Source organism: Vigna radiata, chromosome 5 (assembly GCF_000741045.1).
Source record: "Vigna radiata var. radiata cultivar VC1973A chromosome 5, Vradiata_ver6, whole genome shotgun sequence".
In the NCBI taxonomy this organism is placed as follows: domain Eukaryota; kingdom Viridiplantae; phylum Streptophyta; class Magnoliopsida; order Fabales; family Fabaceae; genus Vigna; species Vigna radiata.
Genome location: NC_028355.1, coordinates 6,088,578 through 6,103,157, shown reverse-complemented (window position 1 = coordinate 6,103,157; position 14,580 = coordinate 6,088,578). Strand labels below are relative to the sequence as shown.

The 14,580-nt window shown below is 32.8% G+C and overlaps 1 protein-coding gene across 1 annotated transcript; it reads left to right on the top strand.

The window, feature by feature from the left end:
- The first annotated feature begins 614 nt into the window (after positions 1 to 614).
- On the top strand, positions 615 to 2,704 carry LOC106761137 (iron-sulfur cluster assembly protein 1). Its single transcript, XM_014644652.2, has 3 exons — positions 615 to 971; positions 1,201 to 1,255; positions 2,276 to 2,704. The coding sequence occupies exons 1-3, from the start codon at positions 668 to 670 to the stop codon at positions 2,433 to 2,435; spliced, it is 519 nt and encodes a 172-aa protein (XP_014500138.1). The 5' UTR covers positions 615 to 667; the 3' UTR covers positions 2,436 to 2,704.
- Positions 2,705 to 14,580: the final 11,876 nt, after the last annotated feature.

Here is a 14,580-nt window from a genome sequence, read left to right as displayed (position 1 = left end):
ATAAGAAAACAAGAAGTGAAAGCCTTCCTTGAATTCTTTGAAAAAAAATGAAAAACTTGTCCAAATTAGTTATCTAACTTTAGCACTTATAACACCTTCAGCTCCATAATACATTTTGCTAAATCAATATCCAATATAAGAGTTGACAAGTAAGAATATTAATAAGGACATCCATACACATTTAAAAAAATGCTACCATAATACATTTTTACATTCATTTGACACAACATACAAAGATAAAATAGTTATAAAAATATAAAATTTTGTATTTTTTTTACAAAAAAAAAAGTAAAAAATAAATAAAAATAATTCCAAATAAATGGAAATAATCATTCTTCTTCTTCTGCAAATTTTGTGAGGTTGAATGGGTTAGAGAGCAATTTCGGAGGTTGAATGGGTTACAAAGCAAAAAGAGCAAATAACCTTTTTTATAAATAAAAAAAGTGCAGGCATAAAAATTGCGGCGCAAAAGGTAAAAGTAGTGGAAGTCCGTTTCTATTGAGCGGCAAGTAAGGCCCAATTGAACGATCAAAACGTAAGAAATATTGAAGAATCTCCACTCGCCACGTATCCGATCAAAACCGCCTCAAAGGGAATCCTATTTATTGTCTTCCTCGTCTGTGTCCCTCTCAAAACCACTCGTTCACAACCAAAGAATAAAGAGAAAATGATGAGAATCGCTGCAAGCGCAAAGAGACTTCTTCGAACGCCGCCGTTGGAGGTGTCACCGTTGGGGGTTAGGGTTCTGCCGCGCCTCTACCACGAGAGGGTGGTGGACCACTACGACAACCCCCGCAATGTCGGATCCTTCGACAAGAACGACCCCACTGTGGGAACTGGTCTTGTCGGGGCACCCGCCTGTGGCGACGTAATGAAACTCCAAATTAAGGTTGACGAGAAAACTGGAAAGATCATCGATGCTCGCTTCAAAACCTTCGGTTGTGGATCCGCCATTGCTTCTTCCTCAGTCGGTAATATGATAATTATTTAATTGTTTAATTTATTGTCGTGTTAGTTTCAAGCTTATCTTTTGCTGTTAGGGTTTGTGCAATTTTTGGTGTTTTAATTTTCGAATCTTTATTTCATTTTTTCCTGGAAATTTGTTGTCAATGGTGTTGAATGAAATTTGTTGTACATGGTACCTCCTGCCTTCGATGACCGAGGGTGTTTCTGATTTGTAGTTTTGTTATATTTTTGCAGCTACTGAATGGGTGAAGGGAAAGCAAATGGAGGAAGTTCTGTCAATTAAAAACACGTGAGTTGGAGCTCTTGAAAACGTTTGCTACACTTGGTTATTATTTGTTCTGGGCATCGCTTGTATGTTATGTGATTTGTTATATTCATTACATTCTTTGGATTCGAGGGTTAGTGCTTGGCTCTTTCAGAAAAGTAACGTAATTGTATCGTAGCCGTAAGAATGGTGAAAGTTGACAGTTATAGCAAGTTTAGTGCCTGGAATTGAAGAAGTAACATGTGAACTATGTGGAAGAATTTACTTTAGATGGTATTTTTGGAGAAAACACATCCTAGTTCAACACGAAATTTACATTTTTTTTTAGGTTTAATACCGTCCCTAGTTTGGGAGGCTTTGTTCAATATGGTCCTATCTTTTTTTTTTTTTTCATAACAATTGATCCACTTTCTGAAAAAACTGTTCAATTGAGTCCTTTTTGTTCATAGTGGTCCCATATTCAAGTTTAAATTGTTTATTATAGTTCTTATTATATACGATGATGACATGATTTTTAACATAACATTATGTCAGGACTGTTAAAATAATATTTGGATAGGTGAATGCATGAAAGAACTTATTGACGTGGTAACCAACACCGTTAGAAAATTGACGTCGTAACCAAAAAGGAGTCAATTGAACAGTTTTTTCAAAAAGTGAGATCAATTGTTACTAAAAAAAGGTAGGACCATATTGAACAAAACCTCCCAAACTAGGGACTAAAAGCGGTATTAAGTTTTTTTTTATTGTTTTGATGATTAATATTTGATGTTTTGTTGTTTTGCTGTCATATATATACATATGTTTTGTGTGTGTGTCCTCTTCAGATGACTATGAGCTGACGAATCTAATGACTGATGAAGAATATTTTCATCTTTTGCTATGTTGTTTACATACCTTTTGGTTTATTGATTAATGCAACATCTCTAGGACTTCTAGTCCTGCTACGTGATATTATTCTAGCTTTGGTTATGCTTTTTCATGATTAACTGCTCTCTTCTCCGTTTATTAGTTGTTGAAGAACACATTGCTAATTTTATGCAGTGAAATTGCTAAGCATCTTTCACTTCCACCCGTCAAGCTTCACTGCAGCATGCTTGCAGAGGATGCTATAAAAGCAGCTGTTAAGGATTATGAAGCTAAACGTGCCTCAGCAACTACTGATGGGCAGGGAACAACTTCAGAGAAAATTGCCACTGCTTGACATTCTTGCATTTCTGAATTGTATGATGATGAAAACAGCCATTGCTATGGCTTTTAACGACAGAGTGAATGGACATTGTATGAACATCTTGAGGTCAGATATGCTTGGTTGGAGCTAGTTGTAGTAGTTGAATTGTGTTAATGTGAAGTAAATACTTGTTTCCCAGGATGTTGTTTGTCATCTGTTTAGAGAAGCTAAATTATATTTTTACTAAAAAATATGTACATGTAATAAAATAAAGCTATGATATTGTGTTGAACCCACGTAAATATTTTGTTACTGAAGCTAACACACCATTTTACCCTATTTTGTTTTGGGTATGTTTGTCTGTCATTCAACTTTATACGTCTTCTGACAATGAGTATAGGAATACCACTGTATAATGTGTAATGCATCCTTCAAGTGAAGGATGTTGGAGCTAGGAGAAACAGAGAGTGTTCGAGTGTTGGGTGCTTATGTAAGTAAAACAGGATTAAGAAAACGTTCGCATCATGAACCTTCATATATATTTTTATGGCTTCTCACTCGATCACAAATGAGCTACAGACACGGATTAAAAAAGGATTAGTTCTGTAGCAGTGTCCTTAAATCAACTGGCTGCAGTTGATTAAAACTGTGAATTGTGAATCTGCGGTAGTGGATAGGAGTATAAACCTTTGATAGTCTGGATTGTTCAGGGTTGTTTGTCAAATTTCATTAGTTGCGTAATTTAACAATGTGCTTTTAGCTTAGGTCTTGTAATCTTTATCTTTAATAGAATGCAGTTTTTTTTTTTAAATTTATTTTAGTTGTTTGTCAAGCCTCATTGTGGTTATTTAGTTTGCCTCCAGTGTTTCCTATTGTATTGATTAGATTTTTCTGCCAAACCTGTCCGAGGGTTTTGTGATTACCTTGTTGACAGAAGCTATTATGACCTTCATGCAGTTAAAATCAGCAGAATAATTAGTGGAGAACATATAAATTTATCAAATTAGTTACGACTTGTTTCTCCGTAAACATTTTTAAAAGAAGAAAATAAGTGATAAAATATTTTTTACAATTAGTTTATGAAGAAGTAAAAAGTAATTTTTTTGGGAAAATATGATAGATTTTACAAATTTAATCATGTATATGTTGTGAAGTTATTATGTAATAAATATTTTATTGATGTGGGTTGTTTTGATATTTCTTCCCATATCTTTAGGAAACTATATTACGATAAAAAGAATTGATTAAATAATTTAAAATGGATATAAAATTTGGAATAAGAATATTTTTAGGCAATTTAACTTTACGAATAATTTTTAAAAAAAGAATCTAAGAATTAAGTTCAAAATAAACAAATAACACTAATGAAGATATATTCAAAAAAGGCTAACAAAAAAAAGGAAAAATGAAAAAAATCTTACTTTAGCATCTCTTCCATTTGATGACTTTTCTATTTCTATTTTTTTTTTTTTACATATTAGCATCTTCATCTTTTAATAGTGATGAAATGAACTCTTTCAAACTATATATTACTCAAGTTAAGGAGAGATTATCAAATGGAAGATTATTAAATAGGTGGCGGTTTACGAAAGTTTGATAATATTAAAAATATTATGTGCATATGATAGTTTTGATGTGTTGAGATGATGACTTTTTCTTTAAGTTATATGATTAACCAAGGGAAAGAGACTATGATAGTGTTTGGTTGGTTAACAGAAGTTGAGTTAAGAATGATTAGAGAAAACTTAGATTAAGTGTTTTAGCTTTGGTGACTTAAATTAAGTAGTATGACAAATTTTTTACAATAAAACAAAACTCATCTCAAAAGTGAATTTATATGAGGAAGAAACTTTTATTTATAAGCTTATGTAACCGTAAAGGTGTCTCTAATGCCTTGTGCACTTGAGTGGATTTGAAGAAGAGTAATTGAGAGGATTTCATGATAAACTTTTTTGTTGTTTATTTGAATAAATTTGGAGGTAAGTGAGAGTGAATTTGGAAGTAAATTTTTGTAATCTGTCATATAAATTAAATCATATATTAATTCTCACAAATTTTACTTCCAAATCTACTCTCACTTATCTCCAAATCTATTCAAATAAACAAAAAAAAAATATTTTTAAATCCTCTCAAATCTTTTCAATTACTCTCTCCCAAATCCACTCAAGTGAACAAGGCCTAAATTCTAGAAATAAAATCTTAATACTTTAACTTGGAAACCAAGGTAAAATCATCTCCATTAAGGGCATGACACGTGACCACTACTAAGGAGAAATAATCTCTATTAAGAGCATGACACATGGTCATAATTAAGGAGAAACTTTCTTCATCAAGAGCATGATACATGGCTATTAGAAATGAGAGGCCTTATATCCCAAACTAAGAGGGAGTGTGAATTGGTTTTGATCCTTTTTCAAATCGTTATGAGTTCTTGAGTCTTGAAATCAATAGTTAAGGTAAATGAATCAACTAAGTAGAGAAGAATAAAAGAAAGATCAAAACACATCAATTTACATTGGTTTGGCTATCACAAGCCTACATCCAATCATTCTTCAACTACGTTAGTTGAAGGGAAATCCACTAATAAAGATTTAATTTTACAAGAATACAATGAAACTCTCAATTGCACTCCTCACACCATTTAAATTTGAAATAACAAATACAAGAGAGGAATATCTTACCCTCAAACAACAAAGAGATGAATCACTCAATCTCTTATAGATCACGAAAGCAAACATCAGCTCTCAACCCTGACTATCCTCGCATAAGTATCCAATATCACAGATTGCTAAAGAACCTGATCGAATCACACTCTCTAAAGTGCAGATGAATAAGAAATAGTGAAGTCCAAATGTCTTGAATGAAATCTTGATGTATAATCACCAATGAAGCTTAAATTCTCCAAGAACGATTCTTGAGAGACCCTTTATTCAAAACTCAGAAAATTTGTTAGTATATGAAAATTAGAACGTTTATGAAATAAGTTTCAAGTCAGGTTTATATAGAAAATTTAAATCCTGATGCAGAATAATCGATTATGATATTTGCATAATCTATTATGCTTTTCTCTCTATTTTAACAAATTATCTTATGTGTATAATCGATTATTTCATCATATAAGCCTACAATTGCTTCTTTCAACTAACCTAACAGATTAGGTTATTTGTATAATGGATTAGATCTTATGTTCTATTTTAATCGATTATAGAACTTATATAACCGATTATATTGACACTTTGTCTCATTAGTCATCCATTTACATTTCTTAACAAATTATGTTACTTATATAACGAATTATGCCTTTCTTTTTGTTTTAACGGATTATGCAACTTATATAAATGATTATAAGAGAGTGCTTTGTCCCTATTATGCAATCTAAGTGTTCTGGCTTAATCTAATGAATTATACCACTTATGTAATCGATTAATATTACCATAAATTAGATTTCTAATTTGGTTTAGGCTTATTTAATTGAACATGAATGAATTCAAACACCTAGCACTAACATGTTAAAGATATAAATACTTATTATGTCATTTTGTTGTGCAAGAATGATAAAAAGCATTTATAATCATTTAAACTTATTCATCATCAAAAACCAAAATGTATAGAAGTTATACAGGGAACTACTTTTCAGTGTAGACAACATATATATGTCACATAATCAAGTCCATTTATGCATTAAAATGTGATATATATATATATATATATATATATATATATATATATATATATATATGAAGAGTTTAATGAACAAAAACAGAATAAGTACTACATTTTTTAATTGTGTATTAGAGCAATTGTTATTGTATCATAGCAGAATTTGGTTACACATATATGATATAGCAATGATATCAAGTACATTTTTCAATACTCAAAATATAAGTCTCAGATTTAAGCATAGAGTATTATAGTATAAATGTCATCTGTTATGTAGCAAGAATATGATCCATAACAACAGAGTTATGCAACAGATTTTATATGATTGATTTGAATCAATATGATGCATATTTGGACAATGAAATTCAATGTGAAATTGTACTAGATTCAACATATAATATGAACTGCACTTAAAACATGTATTTAATGACAACTTGGACTTGTGCAACAGGACAGAAGTGCAATTAGATGCGCATATAATCAGATTTGGTCACCTAACCGATTACGGTAGTAGCTTAACATATTAAAATCTGTAGTATAGGTCTGAAAAAAGCATATTGATAGCTGAATCTATTTCTCTTAAATTTAGATCTACAAAACATCTTTCTCTATACCATACAGTGTTAGTATTTAAGTGCAGGGTATGTGCAACATTTTATTATATTATTCATGGACATTGAATGACAAAGAGCATTGAATCATCTTCAACATCATAGTATTAAGTGTTGAATATCAAATTTACTATTCCATAAGAAAAACAACTTGGTAGTCCATTGAATTCAAGCAAATACAGATTAGTTCAATCAATCATTCATTCGAATTGACAGATGAAAATCAACAATATCAATCAAAATGGTTTTCAAACAATTGAAACTCCAATCATATGATCAATTATAATCATAGTTAAAAAACCAAGTGCAAAATATTGTTCAGAACACAAATACAGTCAATGTAATCACGATCCTAATTAAGTTGGAGCATAGAATATTGAAATGAAGTCTAAAGCCTTATGAGCGGGTCTTTTAATAGGTAGAAGCCATGTGTGCTTATAAAAAAAGAGATTTGATGATAGAAATTTGAGCGAAATAAAGAGAAGGATTGGAAGTGATTGACGATTTGGAAAGGTTGAGGGAGTTTAAGAATTTTAGCAAATGAGAGAGCGAAGAACGTTTTTAAAAGATTAGGGTTTTAGCTTAATTAATTAAGAGAGGTAGGAAACCTATTCAAATATGAAAAACCTTTTCTAAAGCTAATTTAACTGATTATATTTTTAATGTAATCAATTATCAAAGTAACAATACTTAATTTCAGCAAAACAGAGAAGAATGCCTAATCGATTAGACTGTTTATATAATGGATTAAAACTCGCTAATTTGGTTATTTTGCATGTTTTCACTTAACCTATTTGTATCTAACAATAAGCACACATCACACACATCAAAATGTTTATGTAGAATGAGAAATATGCATGTTTTACCAATACCAAGGCTTGTTACCAAGTTTGATGTCCTCAAGGTGTTATGAGCACTTAAATTGTGAGGTATACTTCTACTTTGCACTTCACCTTGAACATAGACATTTCCAATTCATCTTAGTTACCGACAAAACAGTTAAGAGGTTTAGATGTAGGTACCCAATTGAATTTGGGACCTTTAATGTTAGGTGGTTGTGGTGATTCCTTAGGAACCTATTTGAATTTACCCTTAGGTACACCAATATTTTTATAGTAGCAAGCCTTTGATACATGTCCAATATGATTGCAGTAAAAGCATGTTATGGACTACAAAAATTATTAATATCACCGAAGGATTTTTACCGGTGGATATATATTCGTCTGTAAATTTTCATTACTGACAGATTTACCGATGAATTTTTAATTTTTTTTACCGACGGCCAAAAACTTTTGGTAAATCCGTTGATAATGCGTATGTCACTTACCGATGGATTTACTGAAGGCTTTTGGCCGTTGATAATGTTTATGTCACTTATCGACGGATTTACCGAAGACTTTTAGACATTGGTGATATGTATGTCACTTACCGACGAATTTACCTACAGATTGTGGTCGTCAGTAATGTGTATGTCACTTACCCACGGATTTACCGAAGACTTGTAGCCGTCGGCAATGTGTATGCCACTTATCGACGAATTTACCGAAGGCTCATGTCCGTTGATAATGTGTATTTCACTTACCCACAAATTTATCGAAGGCTTATGTCCGTAAGTAAAATGAGCGGGAATTTTCCCCCATTATTTCACTTACCGGCGTTACCGACAGATTTATCGAAGGCTTATGTCCGTCGATAAAAAGAGCAGAAATTTTCCCTCCCAAATTCCACCTTCAGTGTCAATATATGTGGCAAACATCATGCTCATTTCTCCTTCTCATTTTTCCTTACCATCTCAATGTCATACTTCTTCACACCAGCAGTGCCACCCTCCAATGTATGGTCACTAAAACTTCTTGCCACCACTACTCATTTCTCCTTCTCATTTTTTCTTACCGTCTCGTAGTCTCATCACCCTTGCTCTCCACCATCGCAGGCTTGCCATTGTTGCAACCTACCACCATTCGCTTTTTAGCCTTTCCGACAAGCTCAACCTTTTAGGCTAGCCGTTACAGAGTTGATCTATTTGATTAAGAACATCATCGGTCCTAATAACATCTTCTTTCTCTTACAGAACTGAGAATTGCAGAGAAAGTCTCCATGATTCCCTATGATTTTAACTATTGAAAATAAATTTGTTTTTTTATTGTTTGAAATGAGTTTGTTATTGGCGTGATGCTTTTTTGGTTGCGGAATTCGTGAAAAAAAAATGACACACGGGGAGGAAGGAGGAGGAAGAAGATGAATCAAGTCGTAGTATTTACGGACGAACTTTTCCTTCGGTAATTATCGACGGAATTTTCCTTTGATAATTACTGATGGATTTACCGACGGCCAAAAGCCTTGGGTAATTACCAAGGATGAAAAGTCCGTCGGTAAAGTTTACCGACAATGTTTTTATCGACGACCTTTTAATCGTTGATAAGTCATCGGTAAATTATAATTACCGACGAATTTTATACATTATCGATGGGTTATGGTTATAGCTAATGTCTACAAACTTTCTAGCCTTCATTTTACTGCTTTTATCGATATAGCCAATTCCTTGCTTGTTTAGAACACTTCTTTGTGATCCTAGTAAGGCTTCAAGGTTTAAGCTACCTAAAGTGAACTTGGACAAAGTATTCATGAGGTACTTAATTCTTTCCAACTATGTTGGGCAATTTACACATTCTTGAACATTTACTTTGCTCTCTCTTTTGTGATTTCCCTAGGTAATTTTTTTTAACTTTCTAGTTTAGGTTTTAGGCTTTCATTCTCTTTGTCTAGGTTGCTTAGCCTACTTTCTAGACACTTATTTTCACTCTTAAACCTATTAATTGAATATTTCATTTTCCTAGCCTCTTCATGTAATTCTTGAAAAGCATCAAGAAGTTGATAATACATGTCCTCTATGCTTTCATCCTCAAAGCTACTCTCACTGCTTTCTGAAGATTGACCCAGCCATCAAGCATAGATTGGTTTCCTCTTTAATGCTCTCATCTTATGCACTTGAGGAGGAGCTTGAGGCACTATCTTCCCAAGCTATGTAGGCCTTTTTCTTCCTTTGTCTTGGTTGTTCTTTTCTTCCAGCTTTACTTTCATTTTTATCATTGGACATTTAGGCTTAATGTGCCCAACCTTGCCACATTCATAGCAAATTGGTGTAGCAGCTGATTTTCGTTTTCTTCTATTTGTCCTTGTAATTCTTGCAAAATCAGAGTTAGTCTTATTTTTGAACTTCAAGAATTTAAAGAACCTTTTTACCATAAAGTTCATTGCTTCAACATTAGAATTTTCAGCTTCAAGATCATCTTTGCGTCATGCTTCCTTGATATTGTTTTACTTATTGTTCTTGCACCTGTCTTGAGAGCAATTGTGTGCTTTTGCTCTCCTTCTTCCTCTTCTTTCAATTTTCCAAATTCAAGCTTATGTTCCTTTAGCTTTCCAAACAAAGTGGCCATATTCATGATGGTTAAATCTCTATATTCTAATATAGCAGTAACCTTAGGCTGCCAACTCCTATTTAGACTCTTTAGAATCTTGATGTTTAGCTCTTCCTTATCAAAGGTCTTCCCAAGAGCAAGAAGGTGATTCACTATGTGAGTGAACCTTTTTTGCACATCATATATAGTCTCACAATTCTTCATTCTAAACATTTCATATTCTAGAATCAAAGAATTCTTGCTTGCTATTTTCACTTCATTCGTTCCTTCATGTTTTACCTCTAAGACATCCCACATTTCTTTAGTTCTTTCACAAACCAAGATTCTATAGAATTCATCAATTGTAAGTGTGGAAGAGATGATGTTCTTAGCTCTCACATCATAATGAGCTCTCTTCCTTCTTCTGTTGTCCACTCAGAAAAATCCTTTGGTTTGATCTTCCTATTTTCCATCTTAATTAGTTCATAGGGACAATTTATCACAACATCCCATACACATTTGTCTATTGATTCCAAGAAGATCATCATTCTGATTATCTAAAAAGGGTAATTCTCACCCGTAAATAATGATGGTCTATTTGTGGATGTACCTTCTCCAAAATTTTGAGATATATTGGCCATCTGTATCTTATTTAATCAATTAAAATTCGAGTACCCAGCTCTGGTGCCAATTGTTAGAAATGAGAGGCCTTATATCCTAAACCAAGAGAGGGGGGGTTGAATTAATTTTGACCATTTTTCAAATCATTATGAGTTCTCGAGTCTTGAACTCAATAGTCAAAGGTAAATGAATCAACTAAGTAAAGAATAATAAAAGAAAGATCAAACGCAACAATTTATACTGGTTCAGCTATCATAAACCTGCATCCAGTCCTCCTTCAATAATGTTAGTTGAAGGGAAATCCACTATTAAAGATTTGAGTTTACAAGAATACAATGAAACTCTCAATTGCACTCTTCACACCACTCAAATCAAAAATAGCAAGTACAAGAGAGGAATCTCTCACTCTCAAACAACAAAGATATGAATCACCCAATCTCTTAAAAATCACAAGAGCAAACACCAACTCTCAACCCTGACTATCCTCACACATGTATCCAATATCATAGATTTCTAAAGAACCTGATCAAATCACACTCTCCAAAATGCAGATGAATCAGAAATAGTGAAGTCCAAATGTCTTGAATGAAATCTTGATGTATGATCACCAATGAAGCTTGAATTCTCCAAGAATAATTCTTGAGAGGCCCTATATTAAAAACTCAGAAAATTTGTTAGTATATGAAAAGTAGAACGTTTATGAAACAAGTTTTAAGTCAGGTTTATATAGAAAATTTAAATCTTGACGTAGAAGAATTGATTATGGTATTTTCATAATCTATTATGTTTTTCTCTCTATTTTAACAAATTATCTTATGTGTATAATCGATTGTTTCATCATATAAGCCTATTAACTACTTCTTTCAATTAACCTAACAGATTAGGTTATTTGTATAAAGGATTAGACCTTATGTTCTATTTTATACGATTACAAAACTTATATAACCGATTATATTAACATTTAGTCTTATTAGTCATACATTTACCTTTCTTAATAGATTATGTTACTTATATAACATATTATGCATTTCTTTTTGTTTTAACCGATTATGCAACTTATATAATCGGTTATAACAGAGTGTTTTGCCCATGTTATGCAATCTAAGTGTTCTGACTTAATTGAATGGATTATACAACTTATGTAATCGATCATTTTTACATCTAGGATAACATCAATTATGCTCCAATTCAATATATTTAACAATTTTAAGAGTGACACTAACATTATTCTAAAAATTAAATGATAGTATGTCCCTATAGGTTAATAAATTGGTCAGACGATTAATCCTTCAATCAACAAAACAAGTAATTTTTCTACTATAATTAATCGAACGAACAAGACAGTATTTTTATCAAGAAGATCGAACAATTAAGGAGAAACAGTTTAAGAATGAAAACCGTTATGATAAATTGCCTAGTCAAGGTTAGTGGAGTTTGGGTCATTACAAATCTAGAAATAAAGGTCTTAGATAAGGTGGTAGATTACTCATTAATTACGCATTTATTACCCTTGTTTTCGAAATCGAACTTACTTTGGAATTAGAGGACCTTTGGCAGGAGATCAACGTTGATGAAGTTGAATTGAACTTGGAACAAGAGTATTGGACAACCGACCACTGCAAAGAAGTCAATTGTCCCCATATACTAAAACATTTTAGCACATCCCGTGAGGCTAAGCGAAGACTTTCTAAACTCATGGTGACTACAAGGAACATGACAAGCAACATTGTATTAGAGGAAGCCTCAAATGACCAGTTGGATTTGAGGGAAATGATAAGGCCCTAACGTGGTTCTTCTTACTACTGTTGAACTTCATTGACTATTTTGGCACCATCCGATTGAAGTTTGGAGACCAATTTGGTAGAAGTCGATCGTACCAATTGACCTTGATCGCTCTGGTCAATGTCAGGCACAAGAAAAATGAATCCCTCCGAGCACTATAATGAAGCAGTTCAGAAAGGTGGTCAGCCAAATATGAAATCTTAGTCTTGAGGTGACAATGCACCATATGATCACAACCCTAGGACCAGGGCCCTTCGTAGATAGTCTATACATGCAACTTGCAAAAAACCTAGATGAACTCAAAAGTAGATGGCCAATTTCATGCAAATGGAAAAACAAATATAAGCGGAAGCCTCATCTAGTGAAAAAAAGGGAGTTGATAAAAACCACATAGGATAGAACATGATTTGAGACCAAAATTGGTCGAATGGCCATACTTTCTATATATGCCTCTAACCACCCCATGTGAGAAGATATTGGAGGAAGCCCTCAACATGGATCTAATGCCTACACTTAGAAAGAAGCCAACTTTGCCAAACGTAGATGAAAATAGGCACTACCTATACCTTTGCAACCTCGAACATACCACTAAAGAATGTGTTTCTTGACGAAATAAGATTAAATAACTCATTTGGGTGAGACACTTAAAAAATTTTGTCAAAACCGAACAATCGGAGAGAAGTTCACCCTTTTTGGCTTGCGTTTTTGGGCGTGCACTCCTTCATTTCCCTCCATTGCTATTTTAATCTGCTAAAAAGGTTAGCTTCTTTGTCGAAAACTTATTTTGTATGCATGTTATTGGCTTTTATGTATGCATGTTTTTGGCTTTCGTGTATGCATATTTTTGGCTTTTAGGTATGCATGTGTTATTGGCTTTTTAATATATGCATGTGATAAAGTTTAGTTGTGTTATTATAATTGGCATGTTAGATTATAAGTATCAAATCATTGAGTGAAACTTAGTTCCAGTTTGAAATTTAACACAAACGATTAATCTTTTAATCATTTGTATTAAATTTTGAATTGTACGATTGGACAGTTTGGGAAAATTATTTTTCATAAATTTTCTATAACATGTACATTGAAGTTTATGTATAAGATTGATAAAATTTCAATTCAGTATTTGTGTTGTTCTCCGGATGCATATTTGATTGTGGTCATCCTTGACTACTCTCATTTTGTGTATTTTGGAGACCAATGCGAAATGCTGCCGAAATCTTATCAAATTTATGATGTAGACTTCTTTGCATGTGTCTTAGCAATTTAGGAAATATAATTTTTTTGAATGAGTAGGGCCTAACCTTGTGAGAGTTAAAAAATTGAAACTGGTGAATCTGAGAAGAATAGTATGGATCGAAGCTTAATGAATGAACGTCGCATCAGTGAAGAATATGAGAAGGGTGTTTCGGTTTTCTTGCAATATATTCAAGAAAATGCAAAGTCTGTGAATGAGACATATTTTTGTCCTTGCGTTCGTTGTCTTAATCAAATACGACAAGACTTAGGCAATATGCGTGACCATCTATTCATGTTTGGCATAACGAGAACTTATACCATTTGGACTTGGATGGATGTCTGGTGTACCCACATCTGACATGTATATAGACGTCTGTGTACCTATAGACGTCAGTGGTACACGCATTCGATGTCTATATAGACGTCGGGTATATTCAGTACGACGTTTGATTAACATCACTCACAAAAACGTCGGTTCTGGATCTAACATTAAAAGTCTAAAATAACCGACGTCTAAAACTCTTTCTGCACTAAAACATTATAGAATGCAACCGAACCACTCCAAATGTGCTTTTAGAGTAGGGGCGAGTAAATTCTTAGAATTCATATTGACTTTAGAAGATAAAGCCAGGTTAAATAAATGAATGATCACTTTGAATATAAGAAGCTACAAAATTTGAAAGAGGTGAAAACGTTAATCAACTTACTCTCTTTCAAGATTTCTACCTCGGCTAATCGAGAAAATAAGATATATATATATATATATATATATATATATATATATATATATATATATATATGGGGTTTGCTAACTTGCGTACGTCTGTTTTTCAGTTGGTACATTTTAGCAATGTGTACCGGGTTTCA

Bases quoted from the DNA above. Each gene is read 5' to 3' on its own strand.
- LOC106761137 (XM_014644652.2), top strand. From the start codon at position 668: ATGATGAGAATCGCTGCAAGCGCAAAGAGACTTCTTCGAACGCCGCCG. The intron at 972-1,200 runs GTAATATGATAA...ATATTTTTGCAG, and splicing joins CATTGCTTCTTCCTCAGTCG to CTACTGAATGGGTGAAGGGA. The intron at 1,256-2,275 runs GTGAGTTGGAGC...AATTTTATGCAG, and splicing joins GTTCTGTCAATTAAAAACAC to TGAAATTGCTAAGCATCTTT.